The sequence below is a fragment of the Propithecus coquereli genome, unplaced genomic scaffold (genome assembly GCF_000956105.1).
Source record: "Propithecus coquereli isolate 6110/MARCELLA unplaced genomic scaffold, Pcoq_1.0 Scaffold154, whole genome shotgun sequence".
Lineage (NCBI taxonomy): Eukaryota > Metazoa > Chordata > Mammalia > Primates > Indriidae > Propithecus > Propithecus coquereli.
The window spans coordinates 800,343-822,113 of record NW_012139858.1 but is presented as its reverse complement, the minus strand read 5'-3'; the positions used below and the strand labels follow the sequence as shown (position 1 = coordinate 822,113).

General features: G+C 40.2%; 1 protein-coding gene across 2 annotated transcripts in view; it reads left to right on the top strand.

The window, feature by feature from the left end:
* Positions 1-21,771, top strand: part of RAI14 (retinoic acid induced 14) — a 143,365-nt gene that overhangs the window by 19,605 nt on the left and 101,989 nt on the right. For both annotated transcript variants that reach the window (XM_012640525.1, XM_012640523.1), the window contains exon 2: positions 4,438-4,521. In XM_012640525.1, coding sequence (XP_012495979.1) covers positions 4,486-4,521 — 36 coding nt within the window. In that variant the 5' untranslated portion in view covers positions 4,438-4,485. The remainder of the gene's footprint in view (positions 1-4,437; positions 4,522-21,771) is intronic.

Here is a 21,771-nt window from a genome sequence, read left to right as displayed (position 1 = left end):
TCACACACAGTTGATGCTTGAAAATATTGGTCATGTCTAACTTGTCCAATTTCTCTTGAATGAAGGTGTAAATTATAGGTGTGATGTCATTAATTAAGTATAGAACAGTGGTTCCGCAATCTAGTTGAGCGTCTAAATTACCTGAGAAATTAAAAAACAAAAACAAACACAAAAGACAGGTTTCTGGGCCTTACCTGATTACAGAACACCTGGGTGGGGCTCCAAGAGGCCGTTCATGTGCTGATATGCAGTGGTACCACTGCTGTACAAAATGGTCCCTGGATCAGATGTGGGTGTTGGGTTGGGGATGGGTGGGAGTAGGAGGAGCTTGAAGATCAAGAGACGAACTACTTCCTTCTATTCACTTCAAATCAGTGGTGGGTTGTAGTAGAGAAATAGCTAAATAAAGAAAATTTCCTAGGAGCTATCATATTTTAGCATTTTAAGAGCACTGACAACTTTCGTTACTTTTAAATTCTGTTTTCATCATTCTACAGGTTTCTAACTTGGAATTTTCCTAATTGTAAAGATTGGAGAAGGTAATGGAGATTATTAAGCTTTTTTTTTTTTAAAAAAATAACAGCTGTGTTGAGATATCATTTACATACCATTTAATTCACCTCCTGAAAGTATACAATTGGATTGTTTTTAGTATGTTCACAGGTTGTTTAACCATCACGACAAATTTTAGAACATTTTTATCACTCCCTAAAGGAAAACTCCATATCTTTTGTAAGTTATTTTTTAATACTCAAAGAAGTTTAACTTTTTTGTTCATGATAAAGCTCTGTAGGTTATTATGAAGGTTTTCTGATTCAGGTTAAATCAGACAAGGTTATCCCATGTTAAGCTCTATTTGAGAATTACATTATTTTTTAAAGGGAAAACGAATCAACCATGTTGTTGTATCTAGTCTTTCAAATGAGATGGAAGAAACAAGGATGTACCTCTTCTCACTGCTCCATCCTCACCCATCAATGTGACATCCATCATGTGATGATTGGCGACTGGTGATGTTTCGTGTTTCAGTGACTTATTTTGAATTAAGCAGGTAGTACACTGACTAATATTTCTGCTCAGTGGGGAGGTGTGCTTTATTCTGCTTGAAACAGGAGAACTTAGTTCAGATAACTTTTCCATAGATGTATGATCCTTTTTCTTACATTTCCAAATTAGGCTGCTGTCCAGTTTTACTGCAATTCTTTTGAAATAAGCATCCTGATTAAGTGGCTTTTCCTAGGGCTGCCATTTGCATAGCCTCACTAAACTGGGAGTTGTCACTGTACTCAAGATAGGCTGTAGCCCAGCCTGGGCTTTGGAAGTTAGGGATTGGGAATTGGGGCTGTAAGATCCCAACTGACCCAAGGAAGGAGAGTCCCTGATTTACTCAGGGTTCATTTTTGGGAAGAGGGGATGCTGAGACAGAGCAGGGGCTGGGTTGCTTCCCGATAGTTATGGCTTTCAGGCATTAGGTCCTTTCACAAATACCAGGAAAGCAGTGATCTGTTAATAACTTTACCCCCCTGGCTACAGTTCATGTTTCCAGAGTTGCTATTCTGTGGGATTCCAGAACGTTTTTTCCTTTGACACCCATCTCTATCATCGTGGAGTTGCGCCCATGGACCACCCAGCTGTCACACACCCGGAGCCGTGGGCCCCAGGAAGATATTCATCTAGCAGTTAATACCTTCGTCTGGGAACTTTTGGAATTAGTTACTTTATTTAATCCTCTTCAAATAAGAGTTTGCATACTTCTTGCTGCTTGCTTATAAAAAAGAAAGAAAGCCAAAGACAAATACTTGGAAAAAAAACTAACACAAGGCCCATGAAACCCCCATGACCTCAAACAAAAATCTTACCCATTGTTGCCCAAGACCTTGTGTTCTATCAGTCTATGAATGAAGGAACGCTTTGGGTGGTTCTGCCATGGCAGGCCACACAGTTTGTGGGTTATCCAAGCCTTGGCTTCTCTTTTCTCCCTTCCTGTTGCACTCATTTGGCCTCTTTCCTTGGTTATTAGCATTTCTACCGGAGGGTAAAGGACTTAAACTCGAAGGGTGATTTCCAGTTTCTAGCAATAGTTGGGCCAGTGACAGTTTGGGAATATCTGATTATCATTATTTTTACTTCAATTCATCAAAAGGTGATGTTGTTTTGGACATGAAAAGGCCAGCCCAACTTTGGTTTATAAACCAGCTCAACTATGGCAAGTGTATTCCCTGTTCTACATCAACTCTAGGTTCTCAAACTTTACTATGCAAAAGATTCAGCCAAGGACAGTCCTGGGTCCTACCCCTCGAGATTCAGTTTCCATAGGATAGGGACCAGCATTTTGTAGTTAGCAAATCATTCACAGGTCTTTCTGATGCAGGTTAATTAGGGGCTGACTTTGAGAAACACTGCCCTGGAATTTGCATTTGCTGTTCAGGTACCGGCCCAGCGTTCTCTGTGATTAAATGCTTGGCAGTTAACAATGTGTAATTACAGTGTGTACAGTTTCCAAGGCAACATGCATTCTGTCACTCCTGCCGAGGCTGGGAAGATTGAAAAGGGCCATAGAGAGGCAGCAGTAATGATGTGGCCTCCAGATTTGTGCCATCCTAGTGCTTTATGATGACTGAGTTGTCGCACCATTCATCCAAGGGCCCTGCTTAATGGCAGTAGCAATAATGAAAGTAAACACGTGGTAAGCTAGAGAGTCACGGGGTGATTTCTGGAGGCAGTGACAGGGACATGAGGAGGGATGAGTACAGCATTCAGTTGCTTGCATCCCTCACCCCCACCCAGTCTTCTCGAATGAGTTTCGTCCAGAGTGGTAGGGATGTGGAGGAACATGCAATGACCTTGCAAAGCTTCTGAAAACATAGTGGTTAACTGTGGTCAGCACTGGACTGCTAGTCCTGAGTTTTCAGCTGGGATGGTACTGTTAGAGTGCACCTGTTCTCACTTTCTGTCAGGTGTGGCTTGACGTTACATTTATCGAGTTGCTTCCTATGTGATGGGAACTTTCACATAGATTATCTTTCCTTTTTGCACTTTGACATTTTAATCTACATGCAGAGATTTCACACGTTGTACATTCCCGTGTTTAATGAAAGAGATAAAGTCTCTATCATATTTTAGCACAGGACTCAGCTTTGGGTTTTAGTTATAAAGCTGTGCAGGGCAGTGGAAAAAGCATTCAGCTACTAATCAGATTTGGGGGTCTGTTTCTGAATTCCACCATAAACAGGCTTTGTGACTGCAGGCAAGTTTCTTAACTTCTCTGGGGCTCTGTTTCTATTTCTGGAAAATGAAAAACTTAGACTAGATCAGTAGCCTTGACTTTTGAAGGGTGGCAACCAGGAACCTTCTTCCCTGAAAATGTACATATATACTTACTCAAAAAAGAGTGTATTCAATTTCCAGGGGACCATGGACCCCTCGTAAATGAAGTGATTACTTAAGACTGTTTCAACTCCAACTCAGAATTGCTGGGTTCCACAAGGACCTGGAGAGTCTTGCAGGGTTTAAAGAGGCCCCCTGAGGAATGAGCTATTTGATGTGGGAGGTTTTGTTGTTCCTGGCATTTTTTACTAACTGCCTTGTGTTTTGGGGTAGGGGTCAGGGACGGACAAACACTGAGAAAAATAAATAGGGAATGAATGGCATCTGGAATATGAACTGTTTTCCTTATCATTTTTCACTATTTTGGCCTTTCAAAAGGAGGTAGGTGGTATGAGTGCAACATGAAGGGTGTGTAAAGGAATTACTTCAACATACAGGTAGAGCATTTTGTACAGTAACATTTAAGCAGCAGCTTAAACTTTTTCTACTTTTAATGTTTGGGAACTCACTCATATATGGAATCTAAAAACATTGAACTTGTAGAAGCAGAGAGTGGAATGGTGCTTACCAGGGGCTGAGATTGACAGAGTGAGGGATTGGGGAGAATGTTGGTCAAAGGATACAGCATTTCAGTTGGACAGTAGGAATACCAAGACATCTATTGTACAACATGGCAGCTATAGTTAATAGCAGAGTATTATATACTTGAAAGTTTCTGAGAGTAGATTTTAAGTGTTTTTACTACAATAAAATAATAAGTATGTAAGGTAATGTATATGTTAATTAGCTCAATTTAGCCATTCCACAATATATACATATTTTAAATGTCATGCTATATACCACAAGTATGTACAGTTTTTATTTACCAATTAAATAAGAAGAAAAAAGTTAAAGTTTTAGTTAATTTGACTATGTCAGAAGGGTTAGGGAGTGGATTATGAGTGGGAATAGCATGTGTTCTTTATCACTTCCTGGCTGTTAACTCTGATCACCTTCCTAGCCCAACCCTGTCTCCTTCCCATGGCCCAAAGTTGTAATCCAATCAAGAGACAGTATCTGTAATGTTTATTTGGAAACCTACATACTTTCTTTCTTTCTTTCTCTGCTTAGGTGTTGAAAAATCTCCTCCAGAGCTTTGGAAGCCTGAATGCACTAAACATGAAGAGCTTGAAAGCGAAGTTCAGGAAGAGTGACGTAAGTATGCTGTGACTCACGGTCTGGCTTCTCGGCTTCTGCTCCACGGAGCTGCAGAAACAGTGCCCGCTCTTTGCTTGGCATGGTGCTGCTGGGTTAATAAACTACAGACACCAGGGGCGTGCTCGGCTAGCTCAGGGTGGCTTCTGTGAATGGCATGCTCTAGGTTCCTTGCTCTTTGTGTGTATAGATTTCAAAAATGACATTTTTAAAATTGTGGGGGTCTGTCCCTTGCAGAGTAAGGAAAGTCAAATTAAACATCTTAAAAGAGCAGTAAAAACCTCAGCATTTCTCAGGTTGCCAAAATCCTGATTCAGAATGTCATTTTTAAAAGAAGCTGGTCTCGTGAGGGTGGTTAAGGAATTGCATATTAACATGGTTCATCTTTGACTTTAGGTAACTTGTTCGACTCTCTGTTAAGGCTTTTGTGGTAAAACAACACTATCTACTGCTGCCTGTACCTTACTCCCCCTGAATTCCTGGGATTCTTACTCACTTGTTGTCCATCATTATAGACTTTGGATTGGAGGAACCAGTTATGATGTCAGAGTTATGAAACAAAGTCTCCCAGAGGAGAAAATGGGGAAAAATAACATAGCAGAAGGGTTATACACAAAGATATTTTAACAAAAGGTTTCCTTATAAACCCTGCTGGGATCCCAGTCTTGTACTAGCTGCATGCAGGTACTTCAAACAGAATTGTAGAATGGGAGAAATTCGTGGAAGGGTATTAGACAGAAGCCCAGGTATGTCTCCTTTGATATAGTCTTGCTCAGCTGTCATTTCACATAAGGTGATTAAAGATCAACCTGGAGTTTATTGCTTTGCCATGAATTACATTTTGACAGCTTGGCACAGCTGCATTTTTGCAATAAATGGAGGCTACATCTTTCATGGCTAGCATGTCACATGCACACCTACTTTTGGCAGAAGCTTTTCTCCTGAGGCTGCATCATGACATATAACTTACTGCCTGATAAGGCCCAGGCCAGATGAGATGCTTAGGGGATGATTGCAAAAGATTGGCTCACTTAAAGAAAGAGCTAGAAAGGGTTCTTAGGAAAAAGCTGGTCTCACCTTCTCATTCTTTAGGTAAATTAACTAAAACTCGGATAATGCAAGGTGGGTTGGCCAGCGCCATACAACTAGCCGTTGGCCACAGTGAGAGTGTGGTCACCTGACTTCCTTGGCCCTGTGATCCTCCCATTCCCCCAAGAAACCTCCTTCAGCCTCTTGTCTGCTGGCCTTGTTACACCACAGCCTACACATCTCCTTTGGCTTTCAGTTAAGGAGGAAAAGGCAATTAAATCGAAAATGTTGTCCAGTTCAGCGGATATGGGTTTGTAAATTGTGTGACCAGATTAACAAATGTCTTTTTCCATTCCAAGGGAATTTGGATAGCTTCCATTTATATAGGTCAAGATTATTTTAGCAAAATTTCATCGGTCTGGAGTTCCATGATATATGAACAGGGGTACAGAGGAATGATAGGCACATAAATTTTAGAAATTAAAAACTGGTGGCAGTAGAGAAGGTGTTGCTGAAATCTAGTTTTAAAAAAAGAAAAAACTGAGATATTTCCATGATTAAAAAAAAACACAGTAATAACACTAGTAAAAGCTTCTGGGATTTGGCAGCAGAAAAGGCTGTGATTTTGGCAGTTAGTAGTAAGAGAAGAAATGTTCAGGGAACAGACTTGGGGGAGGAAAGAAAAGGAATTGGCATACGGAGCCAGGCAATTTCGAACAGCCCCCCAAATTCATCAACAATGGTTTCCCCAAGCCATGTCACTGTAAAGCAAATGGAGGGAATAAAAACAAAAAAGAAAACCATTTCAATCCCTTGTTTGTTAATCAACCATAGGATAATAATGCTAATAATAACTAACCATTATGAAGTGTTAACTGTATGTCAGGTGCTATGCCAGGCTCTTCATATGGAATTCATTTCGTCTTACCTCAGACCTTATGTGGTAGGTATTACTGTTAAGCTCATTTTACAGACAAAGAAACTGAGGCCTAGGGCTGTGCAGTAATGTTTGCTGGGTTTGTAGAGCTCTAAGTTGTAGAACCAGTTTTTTCACCAAAGTGCTGTGATTCCAGAGCGTGTGTTTTCTGAAAGAGGAATTTTGGATGGAGATTCTACTTTACAAAACTGGGCAGACTAGAGAGCAGCTTGCAGAGCCAACTTTGGACTCAGACCTAGGTTTGTGCGCTTGGACAAGTCTCTTACCCTTCTGGACCTCAGGTTCCTCACCTGAAGAGTGGAGGAAATAATAATATCAGCCTCACAGGGTTGTTGTGAAGGTTAAATGTACTATTGGATGTCAAACACACATCTTAAGAGGTACTCAGGAGGTGCTTGGTAAATATTTATTCCTTTCTCCTAATTAGAAGCCCCCAGTAAAAAATAGGATTCAAGGCCGGGCGCGGTGGCTCACGCCTGTAATCCTAGCACTCTGGGAGGCCGAGGCAGGTGGATCGTTTGAGCTCAGGAGTTCGAGACCAGCCTGAGCAAGAGCGAGACCCCATCTCTACCAAAAAAAAATAGAAAGAAAGTAATTGGACAGCTAAAAATATATAGAAAAAGTTAGCCGGGCATGGTGGCGCGTGCCTGTAGTCCCAGCTACTTGGGAGGCTGAGGCAGGAGGATCGCTTGAGCCCAGGAGTTTGAGGTTGCTGTGAGCTAGGCTGACGCCACGGCACTCTAGCTCGGGCAACAGAGTGAGACTCTGTCTCAAAAAAAAAAAAAAAAATAGGATTCAAAAAGTTTATGTGTTCGGAGGGTAGAATAATGGCACTGAGAGCTGGGAGAGAGTGGGGGGTGGAGGTTTGCTTTTCAGTACATGTTTTTGGTTTGAATTTTTTGTGTATATGTACATGTGTGTATATGTGTTACTTGTTACAAGAAAACCAAGTTTACAAATGTTTACATTCAGTTAAATGAGCCAAGCTATAATCTTTTTTACCTAAAACAAGTGGTCTTTCTCAAAATATCCTAAACCATCGAGCCATTGCATTTTCCTGCTTGTCTTTGTGTGAGGGAGGAGGAGGAAGAAAGAGTTCTTTGTATTTCTGGGAGGTAAGAAGAAGAGGATAGCAGATCAGGTTCTCGTGCTTGCATAAAGAGAAGACAGGTGACCCACTGGCGTGATCGCATTTCAGCCAGCCTGTGTGTGGGAGGTCAGCTGCCAGATCGGTTTGTGGCCATTGCGGACAAAGCCTGGGAGTAAAAAAGGGCAAAAGTGACCCAAAGAGGCCTCCTCTGGATGGTCTTAAGGTCACTCTGTGACCCCAGGACCATCATGCGGGTAGAGATTTAATGGGCGTGTCCTTTCTGGAACACTTGGCTTAGATGACTTGAGTGTAGTAGGGGAAATTAGATAATGTCATTGTCTAGTTGCTTTGATCTTTAAATATATTTGGGACCTTGCAGATCACCCACAGAGGCTAGAGAGAACTTTGGAACTTCGATGGTGGAAAACCTTTTTAGTTCACATTTATATTTTGGGAGTCCTTAAATTTGGGTTAGATACTAGAGGGGATGTAGGAGAAATGTAATGTATAGTTCTTGTCTTTGAGAAGCTGATAAACTTAGGTGGGAGAAGGAAAAAAACACATGTAGGAAATAACTAAGGCAAAATACAAATAGTATAGAGTATAGATACTAAAGGCCCCTTCAAGGTGCTATAACTGGTTAAGTTGTGGGACCTGGTCATAAATGATGTCAATTTTCAGAGGGATGAATCACTGGACGTGGGAGAATTTGTGGAGCTTTATGGAGGTGGGGCTTCATCCAGGCCTTGAGGATAGGTGGGCTGTGTGGAGGGGTGGGGAGGCCAATGCAGGAGCCAGCCTGCAGCTCAGTGGGTAGACTCAGTCTCAAAAATGGCCCTTGACATGCAAAATGGTAGTACTTCAGGAGCCCAGCCGAGTACCCTAAGTATTAGCTCTGAGTATGTCAATAAGAACACCTATTACGTTTTCATCTACTTTTAAAAATGGGTAGACTGACTTTTATGCTTATAAAAGAAGCACAGCATTCTAAATCATCATTATGTATGCTTTTTATGACTATAATTTGAAAGTGACTTCTTTACCTCTTTAAATATTTGCAGCAAGTAATATGTGGTTCTACATGGAAAAATGAGCTGTCATCATGAGAAATGAGGCCAAAAAGGTTGAGATTTCCCTTTGCTAATAAAATGCTTAGGCTTCTGGAATTTCTTTGTAAATGCCAATTTTTAGTGCCTTGAGTGAAATGGGTGGAGGTTGAGGGATGGGAAATGGAGTCGAAAGATCTTTGTAACAAATCTTAAGAAATGCCACTCAAACATGATTGAGGGCTTCACAGTTTACTTTGTGGGTGTGTGCTCCATTTTATGAAAGATTTGTTCCCAATTATGTTTTCCATTGTAGTAGGGAGGCAGCAGACATTCCATTAAAAAAATCAAAACAGCCAGTTTAAAACGACTGGCTCCATGAAAGATTAAATTTTTGGTATACCTTTACATAGCAGCTACTAACGATGGTAGCTTCCAGCCAAGGAAATGCGCACACCCCATGAATCTTGTGGAACCAGACACATCCTGCTCAGACAGGGGTTTGAATTTGCTGCTTGTTGAGATAACAGCTCTTATGAAGGTCGACAACCGACATCTCTGCCAAGGTATTTTTTCGAGGAGTTTTTAGTCATTTATAATAAGTTTTTACAGATGCCTAAGCCTCCCTCCCCCACCACACACACATGCAGTCACACACACAAAATGATAGTGTTTGAAATCCACATCTCTCTGTAGACAGGAGCTGTGGTCAAATCTGTCATAAAGCTGAGCCTCTTTTTCACAGACATAATTTTAAAGTACATCAAAGATGATCCCATTGGGTAGAGGTAGACTAGTAAAAGTTCTAGAGAGAAATTTGGTCAATTTTGTGTCATGCTACCTATTTTTTAGGTCTTTTCAGCCCTTTTTAAATGGAGAATCTCCTTGCTGCCTGATTTTGCCTTGTATCAGTTTGCTAGGGCTGCCATAACAAAGTACCGCAAACTGGGTGGCCTCCCTGAACAACAGAGATTCATTTTCTCAGAGTTTGGCGGCTAGAAGTCCAAGATCAGGATACTGGCAGGGTTGGTTCCTTGTGAGGGCTGTGAGGGAGAATCTGTTCCATGCCTCCGATCTAGATTCCGGAGGTTTGCTGGCAGTCCTTGGCTGGTGGAAGCATCAGCCGGATCTCTGCCTTCATCTTCACATCACATTCTCCCTGTGTGCATGTGTCTGTGTCCAGATTTCTCCTTTCTATAAGGACACCACTCATTGGATTAGGGCTCACTATAATGACCTCATTTTATCTTGATTACCTCTGTAGAAACCCTGTATCTAAATAAGGTCACATTTTGAGTTTAGGGGGCATTAAGACTTCACTATATCAGTGGGGGTTGGGGGGATACAATTGAACCTGTAACACAGCTCCAGGTCTTTCTGTCCTTGAGCAGTTTCTCCAAAGCCCAGCATTCCTTCACTGAGCATGCGCTGTCATGGACCTTAGCTCCATTGCTTCTTCATCTTTGGGACTATTTCCAGTGTCTGAGAGAGTGAGGCTGGAGCATCACACTTTTGCAGTGGCCTTTTTATCACTGCCTAATATGTCATATTAATAGCAAGAGTGAACCCATGTTGATTGCTGACCTTGTACAACAGTAATGAGGAGAAGAGTCCTTATTTATTGAATGCTCACTAGGTGCCAGGCACTGCGCCAAGCCCTTGACATACTCTTTGTCATTAACGCTTACAAAACTATCCAGTAAACACCATTGTTGCAGTAGCATTTTACAGAGGAAGAAATGAAGGTCAAGGGCAGGTAAGAAACTTGGCAAAAGTCACATGTTTGGTAAATGGCAGAGAGATTGGAACCTTCCTTTTTTCTTGACACAAGAGTTTGCATTGTCACCGCACACTCGCTTGCTGACACAAGGCATTCCTAAATTGTGACGCTCCAAACTGCATAAAATAAACTCTACCCTCTTGCCCTAAACGTAAATAAGACCCGTAGAATGATTTTACATCATCATAAGCCCATCCCTGGTGGCAGAGTTCACCAGTGTCAGCATCATTCCTCCTTGGAAGGGCAGGATCAGGGAAAATCTTGGGTTCTTTGATTCCAAAGAGCCAAATGCCTTTCAGATTTCAGTTCTGAAGTGAGAGAGAACAGATGTTATTTCTGTTCTTCCAGTGGAGCTAGTAAAACATCTATGTCTAAATGGAGCTCTGTTGCTGGCTAAATGGGTCACAGCTTTATTCTACTTACCCCAGACCATAATTCTTGGTTAACCATGATACCGTTCCAGCTGGAGACCAACATAACCCAGAACCTGGGTCCTAAACTTGGGGAAATCTTGTATCTACACAAGCAGTTAGTCATTTAGGTTATTATCTCTTATCTCTTTCTTCTAAATTAATTATGTAATCATTTTGAACTGAGGCTATTGTTGATCTACATGTTTTTTGTTTGACAAATTCTTTACATAACTTTTTCTTGGGAGTGAAATAGCAGCTACTTCTGAATCATCCTGTGGAGGTTTTCAGTTGAGTTTCTACCCAGAGATATTTGCTCTATGGAGGTGGTTATTTTCATGTATGTGGCGATAGGGTCAGCACGAGCCCAAGAACCAGTATGTCTCTAAAGATGACATTAGCAACTAGCCTTGGCTTTCCATTTGCTTGCATCCCTACCTCCTTTTAAAAAAGGAAGTTCATATGTTTTAATCAACTTGATTATTCAATTATTAGAGCAGTTTTTATTGCATTAACAAAAATGCTTTCACTTTTTTGGAGTAACTCCCTAAAAGGATTTCATTTTTTCTTTTCTCAGGATGGCAAATGATCTGAAGGCTTCTAGCTCCCTCATGCTTCCTGGGCTGCCCAATGGGCTGGTTGGCTGGGAAGTGCAGAGATTTATAATGTGAGAATAGAGCAAGAAAAAGTCTAAGGAACCCGCTGTTCTCCCTGGATATGTTTATTCTGGTATATATTTACCAATGCTGAGAATGTTTCCATGGCAGTTTTTCAGATATGGGCTATGTTTTTAGAGGGGTTTTTGATGAGAGTTAGTGTGAACTCATGAATCTGACCATTCTCTGAAGGTTGTTTCATAACTGAGAAGCTGTGGGGTTCTTTTGTGAGGTCCCAATGAACATATTACTTAGGTACAGGATAAGCTGTTTTAACAAAATACCCTGAAATACAGTGGCTCAAACAAGATAGAAGTTGTTTTCTTTTGAAGTAGAAGTTTCAAGTAGTCCAAAGGCCATCAGAGCAACTCTGCTCCATAGATTGATTCAGCGAGGGGTCCAAGCCCTTCTCTGATGTCCTGCTTTACTCTAGAGCTGCACTGTGCAGCGTAGAGCCACACGTGGCTCTTGAGCATTTGAAATGTGGCTAGTCCAAAGTGAGATGTGCTGCAAGTGTAAAATACACTTCAAATTTCAAAGACATTGTCCCTCAGAAAGAATGTGAAATATCTTAATAATTTTTTATAATTTCACATCGAAGTGCTAATATTCTGGACATAGAGTAAAATTTATTTTACCTGTTTCTATTTACTTTTTTCGGTGTGGCTACTAGAAACTTTAAAATGATGTCAGTCCTGCATGATGATTGTGCTGGAGAGAGCTGCTCTAGGGTGTTGTCCATGTTGCATGGTCTTCATTCAAGTCTTAAGGAACCAGAAAGAGGGAGAGTGAAGCACAAGCATTTTCCTTTTTAAAGGATGTGACACCAAAGGTGCACCAGTCATTGTCCTCACAGGGAACTGATCAGGGCTTAGTCACATTCCCCCACCTAGCTGCAAGGGAGGCAGGAAATCATATTCTCTTGTTGGTGGCCTTGAAACCAGTTAAACCTCAAGGGACAGGAGAGAATGATTACTGGTGACGATTAACTCAGCCACAGGCAGTTTCCAAGAGGGGTCTCCTTTGAGACTTGGATGGTAAAGGTGTGCCACCGTGTTCTCAAACTTTAGCGACTTTCTACAATTTTGATTCCTTTTACTCCAGAAGTGACTGTTGATTGCTACTTGCCCAATACCCATTGTCCTATTGATGGAAGCCAATATTACAGCAGACTGTTTTAGGTGAAGTTAAATGTCTTTTCCACGTTAGGAATGGAAACTGCTCTTGAGTGTTACCTGCTGGTGATATTAGGTAATCAGTCAGGCTTTTCCTTTGAAGTCCAGTAATATATTCATGACCTGATCTGATCATATGTGGGATTAACATGGGTTTGTTTTAAGCATATCATTTTACAGTCATAATTTGGGGGTTTCTTACACAGATAAGAACTAACGTAATCTGATCTCACACCTTCATTGAAAAGTTTGGGAATGATGTCAGTCTGCAATTATATGTTACAAACTTAGCTTTAGGTTAGACCGACTCCATGTATTCAGTCAATATGTAATTTATAAAATTGTGAAATCCGAGGATTCTTAATTGCATAGACTAATTTCATCTAAACATATATGACAGTTTGACTATCAAATTTTGGGACTTAGAATTCTGAGCAGAACTTTAGATTTGTTTCCAAAAGAACATTAAAAATAGTACAATGTCCACCTGTTAGATGTGTACCTTTATTAATATAACCTAAGATCATATTAGTTTTTTTGGTAGACACATTACCCTCTTGGTTCATATTGAGTTTATTGTTGATTTTTTTTTCTCCCGGTGTTGCTTGTAAAGCCCTTTCTCGTCATGTACTTGTGCTGAGGGGCGTTTGAACCCAAATGCAGTACACTGTGTTTATCCTAGTTAAATTTTATTTGTTAGTTAAATATGTTGAGTTCCATTTTGTTAGAGAAAGCTATTTCTCTAGTTTTTGTATCATTTTAAATTCTAATTTTTATCATAATCACATTGACTCATCCACAGACTTGGTAGGATGCTTATTTAATCTTAGTCTAAGTCATTGATAAAAGTATTGAGCTGCTGAAAAGCTCCACCCAGGTACATATAGGTACACATGAAATAACTATTGACATCCTTCCAAATGGAAAGTGCCTTGATCCATGTTTCAGCTTGTTACTGGCTCCCGCCTTGTACTCCTTTCTCATCCCTGTTTTCTCTCTTGCCCAGTGTTATCCCTTACTATCTATGTGCTATTGGGTAAGTTACATAATCTCTCTGATCTTTAGTTTTCTCACCTGTAATCTAGGATGAGGCCAGCCCTTCCCTTACAGTATCATCACAAGGATTAGGCTAAAATGTGGCATATAGTAACTTCTCAACAAAGGGTGGCTACTGATATCTGCCAGCCCTGATGCCTAGCACAGTGCCTGGCATTTGTAGGTCCTATCTAGTGTGCAGCAAATGAGTAGTCTCAAAAAAGTGTACTGTCTATTGAGATAATACATCTGACATCCATGAAACATTTATGGCAGTGCCAGGCTTATGCCACGCAGAATGAACTCTGGCAAGTGGCCTGTGAACATCATAGGAGTTTGGGGCTGGCCCATCTAGATTGGGTAAATTAGGATTAATAGGGGAAAACAGTACTAATGAGGAGAACCTCAAGAGTAGAGGTGGGGCTGTAACAAAGCAGAGGTGTACATGGACAGTAGGAGAAAGTAAGGTTTGGAGGCGGGGTGGACTTCTCCCTACAGCACTGAAAGCCCTGGGTGGGGTGGGTAAAAATGAAGACTGAGGTTGTAAGATGATTACATTTTGGCGGTGGGATGATTCAGGGTTTTGACAAACTGTAAGGGAAGAAAGGGCCAGGACTAGGGCCAAGGCCAGGGTGGTGGCTGCTGTGGGGAGGAGAGGGATGGGATGTGAGTGGGTGTGATGGAGAGCAAGCAGGGAGGGAGCCTAGATTCCTTTGATACACAAAGGAAGGTCTCAGTTGTGCGGCCACACCCTGCTGCTCTGGCCCTGCCAGCCCCTCATCTCCTGAGAAATCTGGCGTGGGCTTATTTTTGCACTTGCATTTCACTAAGCAACTTGTGGGAGACGTTAGGAAACTTAGGGAAAAAAGTGAGAATCTATTTGATTAAAAAAGAATGTTTGGGAACAACTCTTTACCGCTAAAATGTACTTACCTGCCAGATATTATTCTAAGCAACCTAACAAATTATAATTTATTTATGCCTCTTTATTAGTGAAGTACTATTCTTACCCATTTTACAAATTAGAAAACGTCAACATCATTAACTTTCTGTGTTTCTTTGCCAGGACTTCTGTAACAAAGTACCACAGAGTGGCTTAAACCTGAGCTGTCAGCAGGATTGGTTTCTTCTGAGGGCTGGAGAATGTCTTCCATGTCTCTCCCTTGGCTTCTGCTGGTTTGCTGGCCATCTTTCGTGTTTTTTGGTTTATAGGAGCATCTCCCTAATCTCTGCCTTCATCTTCACCTAGTGTTTTCCCTCTGTGCATGTCTGCTTCCACATTTCCCCTTTTATAAGGATCCCACTTATATTGGATCAGGGCCCACCTTATTCTTAACTAAATACATCTGCATTGACCCTGTTTCTAAATAAGGTACTGAGGGTTAGGACTTCAACATATAGATTTTGGGGGAGACACAATTCAACCGGTAACACTTGTCCAAATCACAAAGGTAAAGTAGGTTTGCACTCAGGGACTCCGGCTCCAGAGTCCCTGTGTCCTGCTGCTGCTGGTGCACACAGGTGTTTGCTGTCAGGAGATACCAAATACGATGACTCCAGCCAACCAAGTAAAGGTCTGGAATTGAATTTCAGATTCCTCATTCCACTTTCCAGTGGCAGCTGACAGATGATAATCATGGGTAAACTTTGACCAGTGCGTGTTTCGGTGACGCCTACTAGCCAGGTACAGGATTATCCTCTGAGAGCCTTTGGGGCCAGAGATAAGAGGGGGCGGAGAATATGGAAATCAAAGTGGTCAGACCTGTTTTGAGGAGAGGTGGCTTGGAGAGGAGGACTTAAAATGCAAATTGGGACCAGAGACTTAAGGTATGTATGTATTGTTTTCTGTTTTTAAAATAACAAAGGGTGTGACTTAGCTTGGCTGTGCTCCAGCAGGTTTGGGGCAGTTTCCCCTAGGGGTAGTTTCTGGCTCTGGGTTCTGGTCTTCAGTAATTTTCTGTGTCGTTGAATAGCTGGAAGGTGGATTGTTTTGTAAGCACTGATCAGTGTTCAGTGAGTAATTTCAGTAGTCGTGGAAATGTTACTGTAGATTCTTGTCTTTTCAAGTGTGTTTGGAAAGCCACCTAATCCCCCAGGGTGAACATGTGGATTTAGATGGCAGGTGGCAGTTTTGGGCACAGTAGGCCATATGGAATCATTGTCCCTTGTCTACCAGCAGCATCCTGGCCAGCTCCAGCTTCTGGCACCAGTCACTGTATTGAATGAATGAATGACTAAGTGTCAAATAGAAATACTGACCATTCATCATTACCACCTTGTGGCCCCTCTCTGCTTAGTATTTACCACTTACCCGTATCATGTACAGAAAGAAAAGGTCAGTGGTGTTTTCTGGGTGTATTTCCTTTAGGATGGCTGGAATGTCCTCGTTTGAGTGTGCCATGTGAAGTTAACAAGCATCACTGGAGGGCCTGGCTTGTTATTTACAATCCACCTGTGTACTTGTTGTGTACCCAAAATGAGAAATTATTTTGTATCTATAGTTCATTAGCTCAAGTGGTTGAAGAACCACACTAAAGAAGTCACAGTTATGAACTTAGACCCTGTGTAGGCTAATTAACTAGCCCGTGTTCCCTGGGCAGAAAATTATCTAAATTTAGACCCAATTTGCTGACTGTCACATGTGTCTCTGGCCACAGAGAGCCAACTGTCATTGATTAAGAACACTGCCACGCATTACTGGAAATAAAACAGAACAAAAGACTGCTTAGGTCCTGGTTTTGTTGGGGCAGCTGTTTCAACCTTGTTTACAGGGTACTATAATATTATTCAGTTCTTATATGTTTGCGAATCATTTAGCCATAGTTTATCAGAAAGATTCTGGACAACTTGCTCCTAGCTGGGAAGACATTCTCCAGAATGTGGAGAATAGTCAGCCAAGTCCTCAAGACAGAGACAGGTCTTGTTACAGTCCCAGATTAAATGTACTGAATGTGAGGTGTCTGTCTGCCAGGCTCTGGGACCTCAAGCCCATCGTGAACCTTGTTCACACTGACATCACATTTCTCTACTACAAGCCGTGTTTTATAAACAATCCTCTTGGGTTGGTTGGTTGGTCATTGTTATACTTTTTGACCCACTTAAGGAAAGCTATGTTAAGGAAATAATCTAAAAAAAGAAAAGAGTTTGTTGTGATATTATTTATATTAATGAAAAATTGAGAATAACCCAGATGTTGGAGGAGTAGACAAATAAATTGTTATATCCATAGAGAGGAATGTTCTGGAGTCATTACAGACATTAAGCTTAAAAATTATGTAGCAGCTGGAAAAACACATGATAAATGGAGAGAAATTCACATTACAAAATTGTACATTACATTATAATTACAACAAATAAGAAATGCATATGGTACATATCAACACTTCTACTTAGGAATACTAAGGGAATAAGGATGGGCATAAATATTTAGCTTGAAGGAAATTCACCATGGTGATAAATACATAAAAATTACAAACCACTTAAATATTTAAAGGTTGAGTATATTTTGGGTACCTATTATGCAGCCATTAAAATGTTGCAGAAATTTATTAAGGAACACTGTTTTATATACTATTATTAAGAGATAAAAGCAAGTTCTAAACATATTTGTGATGTTTTAAAAATTTATAATGTATTTCTGCTAGAAAAAAATCTGGAAGATATAAATAAGAGGTCTTGAAGGAATGATCCAAGTTTTGTGGCTTGTGAGGTTTATGCAGAAAAATATGGAAGTTCTCCATAAAAAAAAAAACAAACAAACCAAAAACCCTTACTTTTTAAAATTTTACCAGAAACAAACACAAAAACAACATATTGCTAGGCCTTGAAAGGGGCCCTGAGGCTTAGCTTTGGTAGCTCCATGGGAAATCGTCCTCTGGGGTCTGGGTCTGCATTTTGGAGGCATCCAGCACATTTCTTCAGATTCAAGTGGTTACCCTCTGGGCAGATGCAAGCCTGGCAGCATGCCCTTGTGAACAAAGTTCTTTATGAATTTGTGGTGCCTCTTTTCCTTACCTCAATTAAATACATCCATCTTTTTTCTAGTTCAGTGGTTCTCCAAGTGTGATGCCCGGACCATCAGTATGAGAAAACCTGAGGAACTTGTTAGAAATGCAAATTCATGAATTCCACCCCAGATTTACCAAATCAGAAATTCTGGAGTGGGGCCCAGTGATTCTGATGCAAATTGAAGTTTGAGATCTAATCCAGCTCAGTAGTTGCCAACCCTCATTATATGTTACAATACCGGGAAAGCTTTTAAAACTATTGGTTACTAGGTTCTGCACCCACAGATTCTGTGCCCAGTGAGGGAGAATGTTGAGTCAGTCACCATAGCAAGTGAAGAATTACAGATTATGGAGCTTTCAATCGAGGGAGGTTTAAATGGCTAGCTGTAGAGATGAACACTTCCATCGTGTACTTTGTCCTGTTTTTCCTAAACTCCTCCAGGGAATCAGTATCCACAATCACATGACTCAATAGCTGGGCAGTGTGTTTTGTGCACAGGCCCACGGTCTAAGAGTTAGTTAAGTTCACTCAAGACTCACCTAAGAGTTAAATTGATTAGTTAACCTCAAATTCTGTACACTCCACTTAACTGTCTCCAAACTCTCTGAGCTTCTGTTTCCTTAGCAGTGAAATGGGAATTTCAGAAAAGTACATCCCTCCTAGGGATATTGTGGGAATTAAATACAATAGAAATGCAAAAGAGACTCACTTTCCTTTTGCAAATACTTTCTAATTTTATTCCCAAAGATAGACCCCCTATATCAAATTTTTAAAAACACATTTATTCCATTTCTGTATTCTATAAGCTGAATTCCATAAAGGTTTCCATAATGAAGAAATTATTATCTTTATCTCCTTATAGGATAACCTCAGTTTTATTTAATATTCCATGGGAAGTTGGAAGGAGAAATGACTCCTTTTGTGAGAATGGGACAAAGATGATAGCCCTGTGCTGTCCACTCCTCTAGTCACTAGCCACGTATGTCTGTTGAGCTACCAAAAAACTTAATTTCTAATTTATTTAATTTATCATTTTTCTTTTAGAGACAGGGTCTCACTAGGTTGCCCAGGCTGGACTCGAACTCCTGGGCTCAAGCAATCCTCCTACCTCAGCCTCCCAAATAGCTGGGACTATAGGCGTGTGCCACCATGCCTGACCGATTTTATTTGCTTTAATAAATTTGAATTTAAAAACAATTCAGATATTGGAAAATGTTTAAGTCTGGGACATCTTGGGTATATGAATTTATTTTTTCAAATCTAAACCTCATGAAATCTAAATAGATGTCAAGTATTTTGGATAAAAATGTAGCATTGGAATTGAGATGTACTGTAAGTGTACATGATTTTGAAAACAAGCATAAAAAATAGAGTGTAAAATATCCCACTAATAGTTTTCATGTGTATTTCATGCTGAAATGACTATTTTGGCTATGTTAGGTTATATAAAGCATATTATTAAAATCAATTTCACAGTTTCTTTGTACTTTTAAAAATGTGGCTATCAGGAAATAGGAAATGGGGCATTATATTATATTTCTCTTGGGTAGTATTGTGTTAAATCCTAAAAAGAAAACTGCCTGAAAATGAAATGATACTGGCCACATAGTGATCTCTACATTAGCATAATCAGGTGAGATCCTTCACACCTGGGAGCTACCAGCCCACTTACATTTGCCTTTGTGGAACAGGTTCGTAGACATTTTCCTTTTTTCTTTTGATGTTTGCAAACAACCCCTGTATTTGCCCTCTGTCCTCTGAAGCTGCCAGTTTAACACCACTAATTTCCATACGGAGCATCTCAATGAAATGTGTTTTTTAATGCTGTGATTTTGGCCTTTCTGTGAGGTGCCCCCCTCCCGCCCCCCCCCCCGCCATTAAGGGTTTTCTTAGCATGGGAATGTAATTGTTCTGCCCTAGTGTTTTTCTCTGTCCATACAAGGGAGTTACCATTCTTGGAACTCAGATTTATAACTACTTCCTTATTTTTGTAATGTCTCCTAATATACTTTTTAGAAGGAACTTGACCTTCACATAATTCAGTTTTCCTTGAAATATTAAATCACCCACTTTAGCAGCCTTGGCTTTATATGACCCATGGAATGTGTGTATCTGTGCATTATTAAGAGTTATTCATTAAACTGAGCACAATGAAGATTTATTATAAGGTAAATATAAATATAATGTCACTTAAGGATTATTTTCTGCCTTTATATGATTTTTCCCATATTTGGTGGGCTCTTACTCAAAATATCTCAAGCTGAGTAATGGATTTGAGGTTGATATTTAGACATTTATGTTGACATTTTTTAAAGATGATACTTGAGCCATGGAGTTCTGGACTTGTGGAAGAAGTTTTTCATTTCAGAACTTCATTACATTGGTGTTGGGCCCATTGTATGATTGTGCTATATCACGGGGTACTGCAAGCTTTTTCTTCCTCATGTTGTAGTTTACTCTTTGTGGCAGGCTCCTATATTGCAGGAATGTTTTTCCTTGCTTGAAATGCCAGGGTATTCCGGCTATCTTATGAGCAGAGAAGTAATGCTTGCCCCTTTTGGATATGCCTCATGTGGTTCTTTGACCTTGAACTTTGTACTGTGGATTGTATTTCATGAGAAATATCCTTTTTCTACCCCAGAAAACGTTTTCATCTTCCTTAACGAGAGGCAATAACTCAGCCAAGACCATCAAAAGACCTCCAGCTTTTGTTCCCACCCCACGTCAATTATAGCATATTAAGAGATGATAAATATGTAAAACATAAGGCCAGAGAGGCCAAGAGGTCAGCTCAACATTTGACTGTTACTTCCAGATAGCATCGAGACTTGGCACATGATGCCGTGGACAAAACTGCAGGCTACGTTTACTGATCTTGGCTCTGCCAATTAGCCTGTGTGATTCCTGCAAGTCAGTTTGCCTCCTTGGGTTTCCACATGGGTAAAATAAGATCTCCCAAAAGTCTCATTAAGCTTTAAAATTCTGTTTTTCCTGTTCAGGTCTCTTTCCAACCCCCTCGGCTCCCTTCCATCTTTGCGTCCACTGGTAATTGCTTCTGTAAGAGAGTATGGCAAAAGCAGTACGTTTATTTTTACTGGAGTTGTGCACAGTCCCATAGGCTTCAGGAAAAAAAATACACATCTTAATTGAAGTGTGTTCAAGCACTTCTCCCCCAGCACCTAGTCAAAATGTATCTTCTTCTTGTCCATGACTTTCCCTGTAATCTCTACTAATTAAGAACAAACAGGGAAGAAAGAATCTGTTCCTACTGTAAATTATAATTATGATAACCTTCTTTTGAAATATGCAGTTCTTTTTTTGTACATTTCCTTAAGCACAAAGTAGAGCTCTAGACAGGAAATCCTCAAGTCTCTGACTTTCTCTCCAAGGGGAAAATCAAAGCTTTGAAAAAATGGCAAAAGAGAAATTGATATAGGGGTAGGAAAAGAGAGAAAAAGGAATGAATAACAAGACATTTTATGTCTTTATATGTCTATTGCGTTTATGAGTTTGTTTTGTTTCTGAAGTGGAGTGAGGAAAGGTTATCTTTTCAAGAAATTACGTAGTATAAAAGCTAAGCTGCTCCTGAGTTTTCTCTACATAGAATTGAAGATATGATTTAATATACTCTTAAGAACCACATTTGAAGTAATAAAACAGCTAAGTATAAAGAAATATTTTTAAGAAGTCTGCACAGTTCTGACAATATAATTATGTCCGCCATTAAACAATTGTCAAGTAATTAGCCTGCCTTTCCCACCAAAACAAAACAAAAAATTTTTTCCCCTTAAATTTATTTAGAAAATATTTCATAGGTTGTAGGTTTCTTTAGATTTAGGTATTTGGATATTTGGCCAAGTTTCAACAGTGAAAATAAAATGTCAGTAGTTTAAAAAAAAAAAAACTATGATAAAATTTTACTTTCCATTAAAACTATGGGGAGGGAAGGAGTATTGATTATAAAAGATTATTATGCCATAGATAAAATTAGATGCCTGGGAGCCTGTCTGCAGCCATTTAGTTTAAATGTTGCCAATCAGGCCAGGCGCTGTGGCTCACACCTGTAATCCTAGCACTCTGGGAG